Raw genomic sequence first — 21617 nt, 5'->3', positions numbered from 1 at the left:
TTGCTGCAGTGCTGTGTAAGGCATTGCTTGTAATACTGTGCCATGTACAAAGAGGTAACCTTGGTGAGTGTATTTCTGCTTAAGATTAGGGTGCTGTTTGTAGTTCAGTTTCATCTGCTCGTTACCTCTCTCAGAAGCAGCTATAATCTTGTCTCCTTTTGCTTTCTGTAGTGCACCGCCTCAACCTCAGCTCAGAAGAAAATAAAAATGTGTTGAAAGGTTAAAGTTATATCTTGAAGGCTGCCACAAACAAAGCTGTATTTCTTCTTAATGCTTTAATTCTGGGGAACGGTGTAGATCAGGGAATAATTCTGAAATGAGTTTCAAGATGGAAATCTTTAGAATAAAACTTTCCTCAGAGGTTATTGGTTTAATTATGGTTGCATTGACTGCTTCCTCGATTTGGTTGTGTGTGCAAATCTTGGAGAAAGGCTGGGGGCTTTTGCTTGATGTGAACTCAGTCTGTTTTAGCCGCAGTGTAAAGGGATGGGATTCCCTTTGAACCAGAGCTTGGGCAGAACAGCGGTGATTGTGGCTCAAAGTCACAGTGTGGAGAGGAGAAGGTGTTAAGCTGTCCACCATTTAAACATGTCCGCTCCTGGCACAAAGCACCCTGTCAATCACATCACGTCAGCCACCCTGCAGAGCCGAGCAGGACAATGTCATCGTCCCTTCCAGCCGGTGCCGGTTCGGTGTTGAATTTGAGTGTGCCAGCAAAACAGGGAAGGGGCAGGCACCTGCCCGTGTCTCTGGAGAGGCTGGGATCTGCTCCTTTCAACTTGGCGCCCTCTCAGTGAGTTGGGTGTTTATTTCTTTGAACACGGTGCCGTGATATTCCCTGCAGACCTTCCCAGCTCTAGGGACACACGTGTGGGTTGGTTAAAGATGATAGGAGCATTGCCTTGGTGAATTTTTCCCTAACAGGAGGCAGTGGACAGCCCTGTGCTCCTCAGCAGTGCTTGGCCAGTTGCTTGGGATCTCATGATGCGCAGCCACTCACACTGGCTGGCTGTAATGCCAATGTTTGTTGTTTTTTTTCTTTCTTTTCTTCTTTTTTTTTTTTTTAATCCACAGTTGTCTCTTACCAGCAAGTAAAAATCACAACATTTGCTAATCTGTTGTCTCGTTCATTGCCATCTCCCCAGCCTGCCAATGTGGCACCGCCGCACACATTATTAGTAAAAGTAGAATTGAAAAGCAGGATCGGGACGCGAAGGGCTAGGAGAACTGCTGTGCCAGAGCCTCTTCCAAACAGACTGGTCTGCTGGCATGAGCAGGACATGCATCTCCCCTTTCTCTCCTCCAGCTGGAGACTTCCTTCATGAAGCTGCAGTCTCACTAACAACCCACCTTACCCACAGCTTGGAGACCACCAGCCACTGTCAGCTCCCGAAAGTCATGCTCCAGTTTTGGTTTTGAACATGTAAGCTTGAAGGAAGCCACCACTATCTACTGGAAACGCAGTGTCAGACAGCTGATGTAGGTCCTCACTGTGTCTGTCATCCCTTGGTCATTGTTTTTTGCATCTCTGTTCATATCTTCCTTTTTCTAAAATCTTTCCCTTTGCTGTTGCTATGGTAAAAGCTTGCCTAAAAGGAAGAATTGCAGCAGCAACATCCACTGACCTACAACAAAATGAGAGCATAGCTGCTCTGTGCAGAGCTCTGCCTTTGAGGTCACCGGTGGGAAATCTGTAGTGGGAATGGGGGACGACCAGAGTACAGGGACAACATCTGTGGGTATGGTTTTAGTCAAAAGTCCTGCTTCTCATCAGTGAATCTGTACAACTGATTTCCTATAAGCAAGATTTTTCTGTGATTATAATACTAAAAGTAGTGGATGCCCAAAAAAAGTCTTTTTTTTCCTTTTTTTTTTTTCCCCTGTTAATAACCTTCCAGCTCCAATGTAAATTTCTCCTCTACATAGACAAATGTCATTGATACAGTGTTGTGTTACAGTGGCTCAGCCTTGCTGGAGGCACGGTGCTATTCCAGCGAGCTGATTTGAAATGAAATGAAAACCAAGCCGTGAATTCCTTGGTTCACCTCCCGGAGTATAAAAATGGATGGTCTCATTAATGATTAACACAGCAGATGGTAGCTCAAAGGAGATTTGGAGGAAAACACTGCAGTATCTCCCTCCTCCAGTAAATATATTGACTTAACAGCTTTCTGTGCTCATCCTACTTTATTTCAACAGACACGGCTGAGTCCCAGCAGGGTGGATCTCTGCCTTCATACCTGCTCTAAGATAAGTGAGGATGCATCAGTTCCTAGCTGCCTCGGATAAGGTCTTGCAACGTTACCACTTGCTGGTTTGCAGTTCCCTGTGATGTTAGCAGTGGTTTTTAGAGAGATTTTCCACTTCGGCCCAGTGAGGCATCTTAAGATTTCCAATGTCTCTTTACCCGCGGCACGGTTACATCATTAGGACAGGAGGAAATGGCCTTAGGACATGAGGAAGCAGCCTCAGGTTGTGCCAGGACAGGTTTAGGTTAGATGTCTGGAAGCCTTCACAGACGGGGTGGTTCGGCATCGGAATGAGCTGCCCGGGGAAGTGGCAGAGTCTCCATTCGTGGGAGTATTTAGGAGATGTGTGGATGTGGCATTCAGGGACATGTTTTACTGATGGGATTTGGTAGTGTCAGGTGATGGTAGGACCTGATGCTGTTAAGGGTCTTTTCTAATCGCTCTGATTCTGTGATCAAGTAAACATCCACAACCATTTTGCTTTTACATTACTTCACTTCTGGCATATTATTTTGTTATCAGTAAGTCCCCGTTGCAGTTTTAAACCGTTTTAAATATATATATTATATATGTAATTATATATATTATGGTTGCAAAATGTTTACTCCTATGTTTACTCCACAATATTGGATTACAATGTGCATGGGCAGCTGAAAAAGCTCTAATGAACCTGTCTCTCAAAAGAACCAGAGGGATGTTTTTAGACTAAGCGTTTGCAGAATGTGATTATCTCTTTAGCACTAAAGAAATAAAAGTGCTAAAAAACAGACCTTGAAAAGAAGCCCTGCCACACAGTAATTGTGCATATGGCAAACAGCAGTGGTAAGAAATCAGGAGGCTTTTCCCTGTTACTCCAGACTATCATTGCGAACATACATCCTCTTCTAAATTGACTAATTTGGTTTTACATTAATAAATATACCACAATCTCTGGAACCTTGGATGCATTTTCAGACAGCAGCTTCTAAATACACGTACACTGCTTCCTCTGAGTTCACTGCTGAGTATTGGTGAATTCATGTATAATATACCAGTTCTCCCTCTGGTGTAGATGGGGCAGATGTGAAAGCTCATCTCTGCACAGTTATGTTGGATAACGCCTCCGGAATTTATTGCAAGGTAGTTTCTGTGGTGTACGTGATGATACGAGCTGGCATGGTCCACCTGGCAGTGAGCTGATCCCAGCCCAAAGGGTGCACGCTTAGCCTGGTGTTTTTCAGGGTAGCAGAAGGAGCTGCTGCTCAAACAGTTGAACACCACCCCCCACAAGCAGACTGCTCCGAGCCAGATGCCTTGCTAGTGCCAGAGGCAGGGAAGAGGATGGGAGAGGACAGGAGAGGCAGATCTGCTTACATGAGCCCAGCAGAGTCCTGAGCCCTTGCCTTGCCATAGCCATTTGTGAGAGAAAGGCAGCGGGCGGGAGGACACTGCACGCCGATGCAGATGTGTGCCATGGCACAAGTGAGGGCTACCACTGCTGCATCCCACTGGAACATTTGATTTTAATTGATAATGCTCAATTCTTGTTTGTTTTCACTGACTCGTATGGCATGTTCTTCTTTTTTTAGAGATCCGAGCTCAACTCGTAGAGCAGCAGAAATGCCTGGAGCAGCAGACTGAAATGAGAGTGCAGCTCCTTCAGGATCTGCAGGATTTCTTCCGCAAGAAGTCGGAAATAGAGATGGAGTATTCCCGAAACCTGGAAAAATTGGCAGAAAGGTTCATGGCAAAAACAAGAAGTACAAAAGACCATCAGCAGTACAAGTAAGAGATACTTCCCTGCCTCTCATCCTCATGTCTGCCATTCCTGTGTAACTGGAGTGCTGCCCCACTTGTTGCTTCTGCTGTTTTTGAGTATTGTTAGGTTGGATCCAGGTCAAAGGCATATTTAAAATTCTCACTCCTGCTTAGCAACATGGCTGTTCTCATTGCAGCTGAAGGTAGCTGGGTGCCTAGGTACTGTTTTGTAGATTTGGACCACTGCAGTTATTTATGTAAACTTCTTAGAAATTATTTCAGTTTCTTAAGAGGTAAGTTGCAGAAATATGATCCCTCACCTACCGCTATTGACTTTAAACATCCAAAATTCACACAGTATCTAGAAGTGAAGCAGAGCCCCAGAATTGCTTGAAAGGTGTGGGCTGATCCATTGCAGTCGGGCTGACAGGTTTGGAAGTGTCTAAATAGACACCATTACAATCACCATTACAAAAACAAAAAGGACAGAAGTATTGGCAAAAAAAGGCATTGAGAAAGAAAGCTATTTTGATTTGTTATTGCATATGAACTTCAGTATGAAAGCTTGGGAGCCCAAGCTTTCATTCAGCTTGTGTCAGAATTCTTCTGCCTTTTCCAACAACCATCTTTTCTCATTCTTAAACACATGTTAAATACAGACTGGTGAAGACTGATTGTGCAAGAGGTCATGAATGAAGTCCTGTCTTCAATTTTGTTGTGCAACTGTCCAATTGTTTTGAGAGGAGATCATAGCAAAAGTCACTTAAACAGGTGGTCCTCTTGCTGTTCCTATCATTCCGCCCAGAACAGGCAAGATGGCCTGGTAAATGCCTCTGTAGGATTGGCTTTGAGACATGCAGTGAGGACCAACTCATACTGGCATGGCTCTGCAGGGATTCTTCCACTATTTGAGCTGTGCGAGAAGACCCTGAAGCTCGTCAGTATGAGTAACTCTGTCAAGATGTCCCTCTCAGACCAAATGGGGAAGTTTCCTTTATGCACTACTGATTCATAGCAAAGCATTGCACCACAGAATGATCAAGAAAAGGCTTTTGTCTGTCAATCATTCATTGCTGCTTTGATTCTGGGGGTAGAAGCTAAAGCCAGACAATCAGGTGATGAATTAAAGAGCATATTGTTAACAGTGAGAATAGTTAATTATTAGAACAATTTACCAAGAGCTGAAGGAGTTTCTCCCTCAATTCACTGCCAGCTCTGGCTGTTTTATCTCCACATGCTTGATCTTTCTGACTGTATGAGAATCCTGCACAGGAAAAAAGAAACAGTAGCAAGTTTCTAGACTGTGAAGTTTCAAGACAAACTTGAAATTAAACTTTCAGTAAAATCAAAAGGCATATTTTATAATAGGTTTTTGTTGCCTGTGAAACAGCTGTTCAGCTACATGTATTTTTGTTTGGCTTTTGTAAAAGAAATCAGAAGTTGTTTGTGACTTCACTTTTCTCAACATTAAACACTTGTGTCTACAGCACAAAATTCTGTAAAGGAAATTCAGAACCGTACCATCATAGAAAATGTCCTTCCTGCTCTTTGTCTTGTAACTGAACTACCTGTGACTGGCAGGAGCAGAGTATTTATGAATGCTGTGAATTTATGAATGCTGATCACAGAATATGTATGCTTGTGACATAAGTACGCTTGTGTTTCCTATAATTTTATAGCAGTTACACAAATCCATTACTGTGAAACAGCCACACCTACAAGTTTGCTTATGAAGGATTTCAAATGCGCTTGCTGTTCTTATTTATTTCTAATGTCAAAAAATTAAACATCATTACTATATTAATATTGTATCCATGGCCTTTTGAATCTGCAAGCAGCTGCAAGCTTTGTGGCAAGATTTTTAAGCTCTCGGCTGGCTTGCAGTTAGTGTCCTAAATTCTTATGCTTTTTCTGTATTTTTGTATCTATGCCTCATGGGATTTGTAAAATGTTTCTTAAACGAATCATCTGAAGCTTGCCTAACCTGAGTTATTCCAAGAATGGATAGACTGAGTGCTCAGAAGCAGTCATTTTTACATAAAAAGCTCTAAGTGTAAATGTCAGGGAGATGTTTGTGTTAATTATGTAACTTTTCCATTTCTATATGTGATATGTATGTCTCCCTCCTCCTCAGGAAAGACCAGAACCTCTTATCACCAGTCAATTGCTGGTACTTACTCCTGAACCAAGTGAGAAGGGAAAGCAAAGACCACGCAACGTTGAGCGATATCTACCTGAACAATGTGATCATGCGCTTCATGCAGATAAGCGAAGACTCCACCAGAATGTTCAAGAAGGTAATGTCTCTCCTGCAGTCAGTCCTCCTCCAGCGGGGAGTGCCTCTCAGATGCGTGAGGGAGGCGAATGTGTCTTAATAGCATTTGAGGAGAAGATTCAGCACACGTAGCATAAAATCTGTTTTAGCACACTTATAAATTCTTCATGACTGTTCTCACAGAGCAAATCCTTAGCGCTGAAATGTTTGGGAACTTGCTGTGTATGCTGGTGACCTTAAGAAATGAATCGCAAATATCTAAGTGGCAAAGAAAAAAGCCTCTTCTTCTCTCAAAAACACATTTGTCTACCCATGCAGAAAGAAAACAGTTTTCTCTTAGGAATCCCAAAATAGTCACATTGAATTAATGAAGTATCTGTAAAAGCAGTATTTCATTATAACTCTGTCATGAGAAAAACTGTGATTCAAGCCAAATTAAGGGCATACCTTGCAGCAGTGCCATAGCATAAAGATTCTAGCATATGCTGTGATTCTCCTGAAGGAGTTTCTTTTCTTTCCCAATATTAAATATAAATGTACACTTTCGATATCATAACTACGTCTGTTAGATCATTAAGCATTATCTCTGTACATGTTTGTGCTTGTGCATGTCTGTTGCATGTTTTCATAACCCATACAATTTATAAATCCCCCTTTGACTAAGCATGCACTCTGAGGCAGTCTTAATTTGAGATCTATGTAATGTGTTTGCAGTCATTGTTGTTATAAACTTCTGAAACAAAAATAGAATATAAATGCATATCCGTCAGTCACAGCGGGATGCTGGTTGGCAAACGTCACACTCAGTACAGAAAAAGAGTTCCAAAAGGTTACAGAATCTAAAGTATGTGACTAAATGTGATGGCATTTCCTGCAGGGGTAGCAGGTTAATACTTCAAAATAAGGAACTGATTTCATGTATACCTGACCACAATCCTAGACAGATAGCAATGGGGTAGGAAGAAGAATCCTCATTGTTGTGCATTGGTTGTAGTTGAAGGAAAAGAAGTAAAAACATGAATCAGTTTTATTGGTGTGCATTAAAACCCGTGACAGTATTAGGATCAAAATTTATAGTTCTTCAATCAGTAGTGAGTCATTTGTGTGTAAGATGTGTTTGATGCATAAAACTGTAGTTCACCAACCACTAAACTGGCTAATAAGGAAGATCACTGTGGAAGTTGGGAAGATGAAGGGGAAAGCAATTTGAAAATGCTCAAGTAGAGTCTATGTGGAGGTGTCTCAGACCTGCTTGGAACAACAGAAATTTTTCATTAATGAATCTGGAATAGTTCCTCAGTTGCTTATGTTAGTTGCTCAGAAATCTCTTTTTTGCTGTATGTGCATTATTGGGCTGGCCCATAGTTCAGATCTTTACCACTGGAAATTTTTGCTTTTGCTTCCCTTCTTTCCAGAGGCACTGTACAAAAATATCTAAAGTTTTCCATGGAGAAGTATATCTCCTTCTTTATTCACCTATAATTTATGAATGGGAATTGCTGCAGCCTACTTTTTAGGAAGAAAACATATGGACCTTTTCAGAGCATTAACAGGAGGCACATTGTCACATCTTCCTGACAGACTTTACTGTTTCCTCCATATCATGCCCAGGAAATTATAATGTTTCAGAATTTCTCATTCTTGCAAAGCTTATCGAAGAAGACTAAACAGCTTTTCTTATTATTTTATTCCTAATTTGGATTTTCTACAGGTAAAATAAGAGAAAGGAAATTATGTATGCATAACCCAAAGGTCACATTTGTGGAAAGCAGATCCTAAACAATCATATTACTACCTTTTGGCAGGGTTTTCTGGTTAACACTCAGTGTGATACTGTCACATCAAGCAGCTATTAGTTAGCTTGGAGCACAGGCAGAGTTTGCTCCCTAAAGGATGCATGAAAGGACCTGAGCCAAGACCCCATGATGTGAAGGGGACGGTAACAAGGAGACACATGGCACCTTGGAGTAGTGTAAATGAGCTTTATGAGCTTGTAGCATCAATGTTGCAGTGGTCGTTCACCAGTATTAATTTTGAGCATTTATTTTTGGGACATCATTCTGTCAGGAATTAACAGTTGTTGGAGCACGACGGTATTTCCACTGACTCATGGTGTACACAACTCTTCCTGTAGTGCTTGCTGCAGAGTGCTTGTGAGGTGAGGTATTTGCTGTTAGTCCCCAGGTGCAGAACTGAATGAGGATGAAGCTCCAGCTCTGGGTAAAAGGGAAGGGAGATATAAAATGAGGTGAGGCACGTTGGACAGAGAGAAAACCAAGACCAGTGCGGGAAGTAAAGCTGTTAGCAAATTGTCTTGTTTTATTCATGAAGAACATAAGCTGTCTACATTTATGTTTAGCCCAAATGGGCAGCTTCAACCATAATTTCTGTCAGATATGAATGAGCAATCTAACTCAAGATGCCTCACATCTCAGGACTGCTTAATGGGCATCCACTGGGGAACAGAGAGAGATGGGGTGCAAAATGCACATGTCCTGTACTGCAGTCCACCTTGCAGGCAGAGGTCAGAGGAGCAAATAGGAGATGGGCTTAGAATGAGAAAGAAGACATCCAACACTCCCCTCCATCAAAATTGTGTTCTCCCTAGAGAAAATGATAAAGTTGTTGGAGAACTGTAAATGTCGAGTAGAATATTTAACCAATTTCTGTCACTGTCTGTAGGTTATATTTTAAAAAGACTGGGTTTGTAATAAAATCCTGTCAGAGAAAATTTTAATCAATCTCTGTGGGTTTTGTCCCTCTGAAAGCATATGGGATTTGTTCACTGTTCAGAGATTTTAGATTAAATAAGACACAAACAATATCCTGCAGATACTCATACATTGGAATCTCATCATAGTGTTCTCTGAAAGATGTACTCTCTCTCTAAGTAATAAATGTAGAGAATAAGAAGATAAATCTTAAATATGAAGTTTTAAAAAATAAAGACTGACAAGTGTGTGCTCAATACCTTACGGCAGTCTGTGGTCAAAAACAGAAATACACCCATGTAACATTTGTTCTCATAGCACTGCACATAGGAGCACTTAATGTCTTTCTAAGTAATTTTCAAATACCAGCTAATAAAGCTTTTCTGTATTCAATAATTAAGTTAACAAATTATATGTCTACCACTTTATTAATCTAATAGTGTTATGCATCCCTGTTACCACCTTGTTTTAGTTCTTCCCTGGTCCTGCAACACTGGCAGCTTCTGCATCTTTGGAGGTGCTTTAGGTCCCCTTTCCAGGTCGGGAGAGTGACTACACCAAATCTGGCTCAGAGGTGATCTCACAGAATCACAGAATCATTAAGGTTGGAAAAGCCCTCCAAGATCATCTGGTCCAACCATCCCCCTACCACCACTGTCACCCACTGAACCATGTCCCTAAGCACCAGGTCCAAACTTTCCTTAAACACTCCCAGGAATGGTGACTCCACCACCTCCCTGGGCAACAAATTCCAGTGCCTGACTGCTCTTTCTGAGAAGAAATGTCTCCTCATTTCCAACCTGAACCTCCCCTGGCACAACTTGAGGCCATTCCCTCTAGTCCTGTGAAAAGAGGCCAACCCCCAGCCCCCAACACCTTCCTTTCATGTAGTTGTAGAGAGCAATAAGGTCTTCATCATTTTGCTCTAAACCCCCAAGCTGCCTGCTGCAGAAAGGGAAGGTGCCTCAGGGTGGATTGCCCTCTTTATTGCTCACAGTCAAGTTGCAGATTGACAACAGCAAAGTCACTGAGTTTCTTGGCTCATTCTGCACACACACACACACACACCCTTCCCTCCTGCCCCCCAAGGACAACACTGCCCATTCTACTTCTCGATGGTAGCCTTTACTGGCTTTATTCAGCTGGCTGGTGGCCACATTGGTCCTCAAATGAAACTTTTCCGTGAAGTAAGAACATTTTCTGGACATATACTCTTTATATCCTATCCCAAGACTGGCTCCAGCTGGACTTCTGGTAATGAAAATATCAAACAATATCTTCATTTCCTGGCCATGCTTTGCAGTATTGTTTTATTCCCTTTCCTGCTCATGCCTGCTACGTGTAGCAACCCCTTTCTCTAGGCCTTCTGAAAAAGATGCGTGTGATACCCAATGTTGGTCTGTATGAAATGTAGTGATCAGGGATGTCTCTGCCCCTTGGTCTTTGTGCCTTCCCTTGGCTCGCTCTCTGTTACTCCTGACCCGTGCAGTATTCTTTCTCATTCTGGTTCTTCCTTTCTGTGCTTATTTACATCTGTCCTAACATTTGGGTTATTCTGGTGAATTTTTTTTATAGGTTCCAGTTTACGTGTTCTAATGGGCCAAAACAAATTGTATTCACACACCTGTTCATGGTTTGCTTGTCTGGGCTGATCCACTTAATATTTGGATACTCGTTATTTTTGTTCTCCTGGGAGCAATTTGTCATTCTTTTTTATAGGGGTCAGGATCCAGTTTCTGTTTAAATGTACTAAACACAGGACAAGGGTACGATCTAGTTCAGAGATTTTAAGGCATTTACCTGATTGCATTATGCCAGGCCTCATACTATCAGGGAGGCACTTAAGCTCTTCTTTTTCTCAGTTGCTGGCATATAAAAGCAGTACAGATTGCTGTTCATGCCTGGCCTTATTGTTGCACATAAAATTACAAACAGAAAGTAGCAGAGTTCAAACCTTGCATGCTTGCACGTCTCTTCAGGCAGATGGGGTAGATGGCCTCATGGGGACAATTAAAGAATAAAGCAATAAGGAAAAATGTCAAGCAGAAGGAAAAAGTATTATGCAGAACATTTCATGCAGTGATTCTGGTTACCCCAGCATTAATAATCAACTGTATAAACACATAACCACAAAATCCTTAAGCAGATTTGTATATTTATAATTTATAAAAATGTATTTTCTTTGGACAGAAACCATAACGAGGCAAGATGAACATATCTTCCAGTGTTTACAGTAAAAGATGCTGGAGAAGCCAAGCACAATAAATATTTTAGTTCCATAATCTGGCTATTAACAGGGACTGTGACTACTTGCCAAATCTCTTTGGAAGTTATAAAAATTGTGGCATAGAGAGCGACTTTTCACATCATTTTCTTAAATGTTTAGAGGTTTAAAAGGATAGCAAAGCAATTTGTTGCTATAAACTGGCAAATCTGGGACAGAATGTTACTGTCACACACTGGCTATGTCAGTGTCACAGCAGCTCATGGAAGCTTCTTCTAAGCAACGGTTTGCATATCACTTCCCCCGGGGACCAGCAGCAGGCTCATTTAAAAGAAGCAGTCACAGAATATTTTCCCTAAATGATGCAACTGATAGTAGCATTGTGTGTGCTAAATACAGACACCAAAGAGTTCCAGGAACAACTTGACTGCCTAAAATTTCAATAAAAAAAAAAACAGATGAGTAAACTTTGGGTGCCAAATTACACTCTTTCTAAAATGGATGGAAAATTCTTATAGACTTCACTGAAAGGGGATTGACGTGGAGTAAAATTTTAAGTGTATCAAGCATTAACCCATAAACACAAGCCTTGATAACATCAGGAGGGCCACTGATGTGTTTAGAGTTGAGCATTTCTGCTCCAGATGTCTGTTGGGAAAGCAGAACAGCAGGCTGTAAGTGATCCAGGAGACTCCTGGAGATCATTGAGGATAACTTGCTGGAAAAACTGACCAGAGGAGAGGTGTTACTGGACCTGGTGCTCACCAGTGAGGAGGAACACGTTAACGAGGTTCAGACTGGAGGCAGTCTGGGCTGCAGCAACCATGCCTTGGTTGAGTTCACGATCTGGAGGAGTATGGGTTTGGAGAATGGCCCAACTTGTTAGCATCACTGATAAGCACCAGCCTTGGGCAAAGGGGAATTGAGCAGCTTGTTCTTGTTTATCTCGCTTACAAACTTTGTGGATGGAGATCCACGAGCTTTGTATGAGAGGTTGCTGAAGGAGGGACTTTTGTGTTGGCAGGATGACCCTGTTCTTACAGCAGAACAGAAACTTGAGGGCCACAGTGCCTGAATGAAACCTTTTTCTTCTGTAAAATGAATATTAAAGTCCACAACCCTGAATATGATAATGAGCTTAATGAAGTACGTGCTAAACATGTATGACTATAACTCCTCACTCAAATCATGGTAAACATCACCCTAGGGAGGGAATGGATAAGGATAGGATATTAAAAAAAAAAAAAAAAAGGAGTTGGTGTAAACATACAGGAGAATAAAAAAGAAAAAAAAAAAAAAAAGAGAGAGAAGATGAAGTTAGAGTGAGGAAAAAAGAAGATCTGGGGGGTGGAAAGAAGAAAGTGAAAACCTAGAAGAGCCTGTGCCCTTTTCTCCTCCACCAAGACAGGGAAACCTTGGGTGCCTTCCCTCTTTGGTGAGAAATACCTGGGATAGCATTTTGCTAACACTGTTATCCTGTGTTATCACTATGACAGTGTATTTATCAATGGCAATTCCAAATTTGTTGTATCTATCATCTCATTAAATACGTTCAACTTTGTGAAGCTCCCAGTGAAAGTCCTTGGCAGGGCTCTGAAACAGGCAAACGTTGGACTGCAAATGCTTTCAACTCTGTGAAACTCTGTGAGAGCTCTTAGCAAGGCAAACGCTGGCCCCTGGTAAGTCCCCTCTCATGCAACAATGGGCTTGGCAAAGCCCATTGTCCCTCTTAGGGACAGAACAACTGGTCAGAGCTGGTAACTTTTTAATAACGCTTTTCTTAGAGCTTTCTGGTGAAACTGAACAAGTACAAGTCTATGGGGACCAATGACATGCATCCCAGTATCCTGAAGGAATTGGCTGATCCAATTGCCAAGCCTCTCGCCATCATATTAGAAAAGTCATGGAAGTGAGGCAAAGTCCCTGGTGACAGGAAAAAGGGAAACATCACTCCCATTTTTAAAAAGATGAGAAAGGGGGACCTGGGGAACTACAGATGGATGAACTTGGGATGTTCAGCCCAGAGAAGAGAAGGCTCTGGGAAGACCTCATTGCGGCATTTCAGTTCTTAAAAGGGGCTCTTAAAAATACAGAGGGTGACTTTTTACTCAGGCAGATAGTGATAGGACAAGGGAGAATGGTTTTAAACTAAAAGGGGGTAGCTTTAGGTTAGATGTTAGAACGATATTATTTACTCGGAGGGTGACGAGGCAGTAGTACAGATTGCCCACAGCAGTTGTGGATGCCCCATCCCTGGAGGTGTTCAAGGCTGGATGGGGCTTTGGTTTAGTGGGAGGTGTCCCTGCCCATGGCATAGGGTTGGGACTAGGTGGTCTTTAAGGTCCTTTCCAACCCAGGCTATTCCATGATATACCAAAAGGAGTGTTTAAGTACGCAGCCATGATCTATCCTACCATTAATTTAGGTTAAAAAACAAAACAAAAAGAACTCTTAAATTCCAGTGACAGTTTCTTCAAATTGGCTCTTCATGCTTTGAACCAGATTAGTTAAAAATGCATTATTTTTAGGAAGAGTTTACATGTACTCTAACATTTTTAGTACGGTCTATGTTCTTTTCGTTAATAGATGCTAATACATTTCTCTAGGACATAGGGAATAGGGAAGTATCTCGCTGATTGTTTCTCAGGTTTTAATGGCCTGACTAGAGCTATCAGCTTAGCTCCAGGAAAATGTGTGTTCAAAACATTCTGCTGTTTGGCTCCCCTGCAGAGAGGCTCCTAGAGGAGCACACTGCTCAGACATGTTGAACTACTGCAGAGAATAGGTAGCATCAAAGAGAAATAGGAGAGCCATTAGCCACTGAAAATAAATGCACTCCTTATCTGCTGCTCTACCGCACTATACATTGCACACTAAAAGCCATATCGCTAGCCACTCGAAGTCAGTATTTCTTGATTCTAAATGCTAATGTAAAATGTGTTGGTTCTTGAACATAAAACCCTTTTACACTTGCTTTGTTTTGTTTTGGTCTGGTTTTCTTACACAAAAGAATCTGTGAAGGGTATAAAGAAAATTGACTTTTTGGTCTCTCTGAAAAAAAAAAGGCAACTTTTGTGCTACCTAGTTAAGTCGTGCTGCCTTAAAACCAGCCTTGGTGTATTCAGGGCTTGTGCTGTCATCAGCTTTGAGATGGCAACGACCAACAGTTGAAAGGGATAAATTGCTCGGAGCTGGACTTCATCTCTACAGTTTTTTCCCATGTGTGTATGTTGTCATCTAACAGTTGTAATGTCTACCATCTCATTTGTGTGTTTTGTCCTTCTTTCTGCTAAAATGATTTAAAAAGTAGACTGCTCGTATTCAACAGTATGGAAGCAGCTTTCCAAGAGAAAACAGGTGGCCTCCAGTTCTTGGATCTTTTAGGAGATGTGTAAGCTGTGTCAGAGCTGCACTGCTGACTTTTGAAGGCAGGGTGCCAATGTAAAGCAATGAAAAGCAATGAAAAGCAATTCAGAGTTTTGGTTAAAGCTTTTACTGGGTTTCCCTACAGCAGTTTGCAAATCTTCAATCCTTCTCCAGTCCTTTGCAAGTCTTCACATGCAGTCTATGCACTGCTATGCATTTGATTTTTTTTGTCCTTAGCATTAGATAAAAATAATGTGATATTTGTAAAGAAATTGAAGTGATAAGAATTGTTTTCTAGCTACTGAAGTGGCAGAGCATAGCTCTTGAAAAAATACCAGACTTTTATAAGTTTGTTTGCAGCCCTGAAAGCAATCCATATCCTGGGCTGCACCAAAAGCAGCGTGGCCAGCAGGGTGAGGGAGGTGATTCTCCCCCTCTGCTCTGCCCTTGTGAGACATCACCTGGAGCCCTGTGTTCAGCTCTGGGGCCTCCATAACACGAAGGACATGGAAATATTAGAACGTCAGACGTGGGGTGGAAATATTAGGCCCCAGAGGAGGGCCACAGAGGTGATCAGAGGGCTGGAGCACCTCTCCTGTGGAGACAGGCTGAGGGAGCTGGGGGTGTTCAGCCTGGAGAAGAGAAGGCTCCAGGGAGACCTTACAGCGGCCTTCCTGTACCTACAGGGGGCCTGCAGGAAAGTTGGGGAGGGACTCCTTGTCAGGGGGTGCAGTGATAGGACAAGAGGTAATGGCCTTAAACTAAAAGAGGGCAGGTTTAGATTAGATATAAGGAGGACATCCTTCCCTCAGAGGGTGGTGAGGCCCTGGCACAGGCTGCCCAGAGCAGCTGTGGGTGCCCCATCCCTGGAGGTGCTCAAGGCCAGGCTGGATGGGGCTTTGGGCAACCTGGGCTGGTGGGAGGTGTCCCTGCCATGGCAGGGGGGTGGAGCTGGGTGGGTTTTAAGGTCCCTTCCAACCCATGCCATTCTGTGATTATATTTCTAGTTTCCTGTCAGTTACAAATCTTCTTGCGTGTAAGGATTGGAATGAATGCTGATAAGTGGTAGGGCACGTTCCTTAAATACTGCCCAGAGTTAGGGGTATGATAGTAGGGATAGGAAGAAAATATGCAAAGTGTTCTGTTCCAGCTACTGATGTGTTGGTTTCATCCTTCTAAGAGACATAGTGGGTGGGATGTGTGCTGTGGTTCCTTCTCGTATGTGGGTGTTGCACTGGAAATTCTCATTCAGAAACCATTATTCCTGCAGGTGTTTTAGAGATGGCCAAGTATGTGTTAGCAGCCTTGGAGATAAATTGCCCCAAAAGACTTTCCTTTGGCTTCTGTACAAATACAAAGTACTTCTCATAGCTAAGGCCATTATCTATTATGAAGTTGGCGTTTTTAGACGCTGGGCTAATTATCAATATATTCACAGAAAAAGCAAAAAAAAGCTGACATCTCCAGAATGTATGTTATGATCATACACATTGCAGAAGAAATGTAGCCAGGCTTTTTGCCAAATCCTGTAGTTCTATTCTATAGTTGTTTTCCAAAGGCTGTGGTACAAATGCCTTCAACTCTTGCACAGTTGCCACAATTTTCATCTGATTAAACTGCTATGGTCAACTCACAAAGGAATATATTTGAATGAGACTCCAGTTAAATACTCTTATTTTGACATACTTGATTTCTGTAATAACCACTGCCAAGTATTTCTTTTTTTCTGGGTCAGAATGAAAGTAAAGCCAGAGTCCAGAAAAGCTAAACAAAGCTGTTTCAGCAGCCCACTCTGTGGAGTATTATGTAGTTGAGTATCTGTTTCAAAGAGGAGCCACAATTATTTCTTGCATAAATATTTATATAGTTGCATGTGCTGAGAAACAAAGACTATTCTAGATCTGAAATTGTGAGGGACGTCCATCTAGAATTTTACATTCCACGTGGTTTAGTTTATGTATATACCGTAGCAGTTGCAAGACAGTACACAGTTTGTTCCATTAAAAAGGCTTGTAACATTAATCCTGCCCTTCGCCTTTTCTGTTGGCACCTAATTTCCCGATGCTTCATGAGAATCTCCCTCTTAAACTACTTCTGAGTTTCCTTTTGTAAGTGTTCTGTCCAGATGTTGTCTGTCTACCTCTGCCTTCCCAAATGATTATTTTTAGTGCACTGTAATTCTGACAGAATGTTGTCTTTGCAAGCTGCATTGCATTCACTATCTAGGACGAGCAATTAATACAAATAGTATGTTAGAGTTTTTGCGTGCCTTTTTCTAATGATTTCTTTTTAATTACAGAGCAAAGAGATTGCATTTCAGCTTCATGAAGACTTAATGAAAGTTCTTAATGAGCTTTACACGGTAAGTACAGTTGCTTACTTAGCTTATCTTATACAAATTCCATATCAGACTTCTCTATAAGCTTTAAGTATCCTTTTATCTAGCAAGTTACCCCCAGTGGAGGTTCTTATTTTTGTCTCTTTACACGAGGCCAAATTATCTCTTTGGAAAGACCACTCCACTCACTTGTTTAGAATACGTACACTAATACTTTCAGGATTACTCTCTACTTTCAACCCTTTCTCCCCCCAGACTATGCTAAACCAGTTTCTTATCATTTTTGTTGGTTATTAATAAGGCATTTCTACTCAGACCTTACCAGAGCAATGTTTTTCTGTCTTTTTTTATCTTTTGCCAGTGTTGCCATCTACTTCGTTTGAATCATTGACTAGACTCAGTAAAAGTCATAGTTGCTTGCAGATCCAGTGCAGTGGTGTCTAAACATTTCCTATGTGCACTGCCGTATCCTTGAAAAGTAAATAATGAAAAGAAAAATGGAAGGTCGTATAGGCTTTCCATACCATTCTGAAAGGTCAGAAAGAGAAAAAACAAAACATAGAGCATTCTGGCAAGCTTCTGCTAACTGTTTGGAAATTCTGAAAGAGGAGAAGTCTGAACTTCTTTTCCTCTTCGAAACTCATCTACTTATCTCATTACTGCAGGATGAGATCCTGTCTGCCTGAAAGCCATCTCTCAAAATGTTCTGGGGACAGGTACCAACAATATTTTCTAAGAAAGAACCAAGTGAGAATTACTTTTTGTTTTGTTTTGTTTAAACATAGCTCTGCAATTAAAAGGAACTGGTGAGATCCACCTCCTACAAGTCTTCTGATTCCTTCTGGTTGAGCAAGTAGTACGTCTAAATTTTATCTTGTATCTGAAAGAGATGAAAGTTCTACACCCAGATACCTTACATAACAGTCCCTAGACTTCTCCCTTCCCTATCCTCAATATTTGGGGGACCAGAAAAACAAAACAAAACCCAACAACAACAGTAAAAAAACAACACAATATTTATGTCGAGAAACAATTTGTGATTTTAAGGAAGTTTAGGAAGACGTCAGAGACCAGCTCTCCTCACGCTGAGATCAGTCAAGCATTACTTGTGTCTCATCTGTTTTTATTTTGACCTAGGAAAATTCTGCACCATCTGCAGATGGGTTGAAGAGCATTTGAACTCAAGAACAACTTGGGTGGCGAAAAAGAATTCCAAATAAATGTAGACCTGTATCACTGCCCTAGATTCTTTTGGATTGTAGTTAAGGATGCAAGTTCCTAAAACCTGCCTAAAGCTTTTTTTCCTTTTTTATTTGAGGGCTTTTCTTATTTTTTTTCCTGAAATCACCGCTGATTTTGTAGAACATGATACTGCAAAAGCTTGTTGCCTCAGGCCTGTAGTCTCTTAAATATGCTGGGATCGGCTTCTCTAAAGTAGTGATAGCCTCAGACAATTCACACAGCTGCAGGGAATCAGCGACTGTAGGAGCAATTGCACAAGCAGGACTTCAGTGATGAGTAAGCCCTGAAGATACAGCCTTGTTCCAATTAAACAGTTATGTAACTCAAGAGCCCAGTGAGGTGCAGGATTAGTGCCTGTGCTCCCAGGATAGGAAAACACTGAAGCCTGTGCTGAAATACTTGGCTGAATCACCAGTGAAAATCCGCAGGACTGGGCTTTAGTATTTTCATTCTTTTTCATCACATTAGTGCTTATGTCTTCCCACTGAGAGCTGCAGAAGTTTATTCAGATACGAACTTCTATGTTATGCCCTCCAGTGAGTGCCCCTTCATTTCTCAGAATTTAAAATTTTTGATAACTAGGAAGGTTTTTTAAGCTGATGGAATACAGAATATATGCACCATTTAAATTAAATTACTGCTGTACAGTACTTTTGGGGGGATGAAATAAACCACCTAATTTTTAGGCATCTGCAATGTAGGTACAAATATCCTAGCCTGCTGTCTGTGTTCCAGTTACAGGTGCTGGAAATCTAATATGGGGAGATCAGAACCCTTCACCTGATCATGTGCTTCAGATGAAATTAAGTACACCAATAACTCTGCTGTTCAGCTTTTCATTGATTGCAAAGGACTTCATCAGCTGTAGGTGCCCATATTTACCCAGAAACAAGCCACACTTAGTAAAGTGACAATATGGTGCAGAATAGCACCTGCTCCACTACTTGCAGCATTAGAATGATCATCAGCTTATCTGTGTAACATATATCCTGGTGTATGTAAAGGTAGAAAGATACCTAGACAGATGAACACCTCATACATAGGTTTTTAATTCTGTGTAACATTTACTGTTTACAGTAAAGAGATCATATCATAGTGGCTTCACATAAACAAGTATCTACATTTTTTAACTCTGGGAGGCATGTTTCTCAGTCATTTACAAAAGGGAAAAGTCATCTTTCTGCTTTTCCCGTGATTTATGGGAAAAAAACAAACAAAAGCAAACAAACAACAACAACAAAACAGTAAGATTAATTTCAGTCTTACTGTTGTGAAGTAAATCTTTGTGTCTAAAAGAAATCAAATGAATTTCAAGTCAGTAAAAAACTGAAGTCTCTCCCTGTTAATCTACTCTGTTTTTTGAAAGAATGGTACTTTCATGAAATGTAACTCTTAAAATGTAAAGCCTTACTGGAGTTTAAATACCCCTAAAGCCTCCATGTGAGGGGCCAAATATCAGTTTCTAAACACACTGAGTATGTGCATGAATTTGGGTTTAATAATCTGCTTACTGCTTATGGCATCATCCTTTATTTTACAAGAAAGATCTGTAAAATAAGGTCACCTTCCAGAATTTAAAAAAAAAAAAAAAAAAAAAAAAGTTACAAAAGTGCAGTGAAAAGAATGAGAGTATTTAAATCATTAAAAGCTAAAATAGGGAGAAGGACTTGTTTTGAGGCACGGGTATAGTCATTATAAAGAAATTGAATGTTTTATTTGTTACTCCTTGAACTTCTCAGATAAGGATTGGGTCCCTTAGGCAGATGCATGCAGGCACACAAGTATTTTTGCAGCTCCACAATACCTCTTTCATGCAAGCATCATGTTGTACGCTCCACCGACAAGATGTAAGACATTATGTGCCTAGATTTCCCTAATGTTTTGGGATGAAGGGCTGGATTAAGTAATTGTTCCAAACCCATATGATGAGAGGTTTTACCACCCATCTCTAGCGAGACATCAGGCCTTACCCAATCTGCATTCAGACTTCTCAAGCACAAGGTACCTCAAACCCAATTAGAATGATACAGAGTAAATAGGATGTTTAAATTAATTGCTACTGATTTGATCCAGATATTTTTAATGGATGAATTCAGACACAACCTACTAAGTATCAGAATAATAACTGACTTTGTTCTGGTGATAATGCTGCATCAAGTGTCCTAGTCATCTGTATCACAGCCGGTGTCAGAAATAAAAGGTAATTTCAGGACCCTTCTCTGAAAATTCAAGCTTCACTTCTGCCTCAGAAAATCCTTTTTAACCTGTTCATAGGATCAGATCTAACTACTGCTCTAGTTAGGGACTTTTGTCCGTTGGTGTTGATGGTTTTTAAATCAAATTCTTCAAATCAATAAGTAGTGCTATAGATTTTGCAAAGGAGAAACTGTTCCAAGAGAAGAAAAAAATAAAGCCCTGAGGAGTTGAAGAGACTTGCCACCTTTCACTAAGAATGCAGTCTGAAGGTTTCCAATTAAAAAACCTCTTTCTGCGCAGATATATTTTTAAGACCATGGAAGTCTGAATCTCTGCTTTTTGAGAGACAGCAAAGCTATTTGGCTGCATATTGAATGTGGAGAAGCTCAGAACTGCAGTGAAATGTCCAAAAAAATAAAGTCAGACATTTTAGAATATTAAATGCCCGTTCTTTAAAAAATCACTCCATTAAGAGATCTTTTGCCTTGCTTACACTTTATGTAACTCCTTCTTTTACCCATTTGCATCACTAGGAATTATCCTGAAAATAGGAGATGTATATACTAGGTCTTCTGTTTATTCCCTGAGAGTAGTTCAGCTTGTATTCACTTTGTCTTATGCCATCCTAATTACAATTATGCATCACGTACAGGATTAATGAGAAAATAAAAAGGGAAGCAGGTGAAGTAAGGCTCCAGGAGACGTTCTAAGAACCTGTGAGCGAATTGGGCTTATTGATTGGAGTAATCAAAATTTTGTAAGGCGAACTTTCCTTTTTGGTTTTCATCTCTTTTCCATAGCGAAGGTTTTCTTGAATGTTACAATAAATATTTCTATGTTTTCTGCATGTTACTCACATGGCTAGTAGAAATACATTTTAAGACTATTTTCAATTCTCAGTATTTTATGCTCTTGTTCTTATATTATGACTCAAAACATCATGCTAAAAATAATCAAATAGATAAGTTTCAGTCTGTATCTTTGCAAGTTCAGTAAATTATAAGTGGCAAGTACTTTTAATTATGCATGGTTTCTCCTTGGCTGTGCCAGACAATCAGTATTTTCAGGTCTGCAACATCCCAGCTACTGTGCATTCATCTTACTCCTATCCTCTCCCTATTACTCTTTCAGCCAGTGTAGGCTAGAAATTAGTCCCATGTTTTACATAAGGATATAAGCTGTTGAAACTAGAGCAAGGTGTTCCTTTTGAGTAAGTAGAGATGAAGAAATAAAAGCCCATTTAGTTGTGTGAGGTCACAAGTTGAAGGGTTTTTCCTGA

At 40.9% G+C, this 21617-nt stretch overlaps 1 protein-coding gene across 2 annotated transcripts in view; it reads left to right on the top strand.

Annotated features, from left to right (window-relative positions):
- Nucleotides 1-21617, top strand: part of SRGAP1 (SLIT-ROBO Rho GTPase activating protein 1) — a gene marked incomplete at both ends in the record, with an annotated part of 146786 nt that overhangs the window by 69162 nt on the left and 56007 nt on the right. For both annotated transcript variants that reach the window (XM_084289400.1, XM_084289399.1), the window contains 3 exons: nucleotides 3818-4013; nucleotides 6121-6283; nucleotides 16862-16924. In XM_084289400.1, the coding sequence (XP_084145526.1) occupies nucleotides 3818-4013; nucleotides 6121-6283; nucleotides 16862-16924 (422 nt within the window). The remainder of the gene's footprint in view (nucleotides 1-3817; nucleotides 4014-6120; nucleotides 6284-16861; nucleotides 16925-21617) is intronic.

The sequence above is a fragment of the Netta rufina genome (assembly GCF_964035555.1).
Source record: "Netta rufina genome assembly, chromosome: 1".
NCBI lineage: Eukaryota > Metazoa > Chordata > Aves > Anseriformes > Anatidae > Netta > Netta rufina.
The sequence above is the reverse complement of the archived record's forward strand: the minus strand, read 5'-3'. Positions and strand labels throughout refer to the sequence as shown.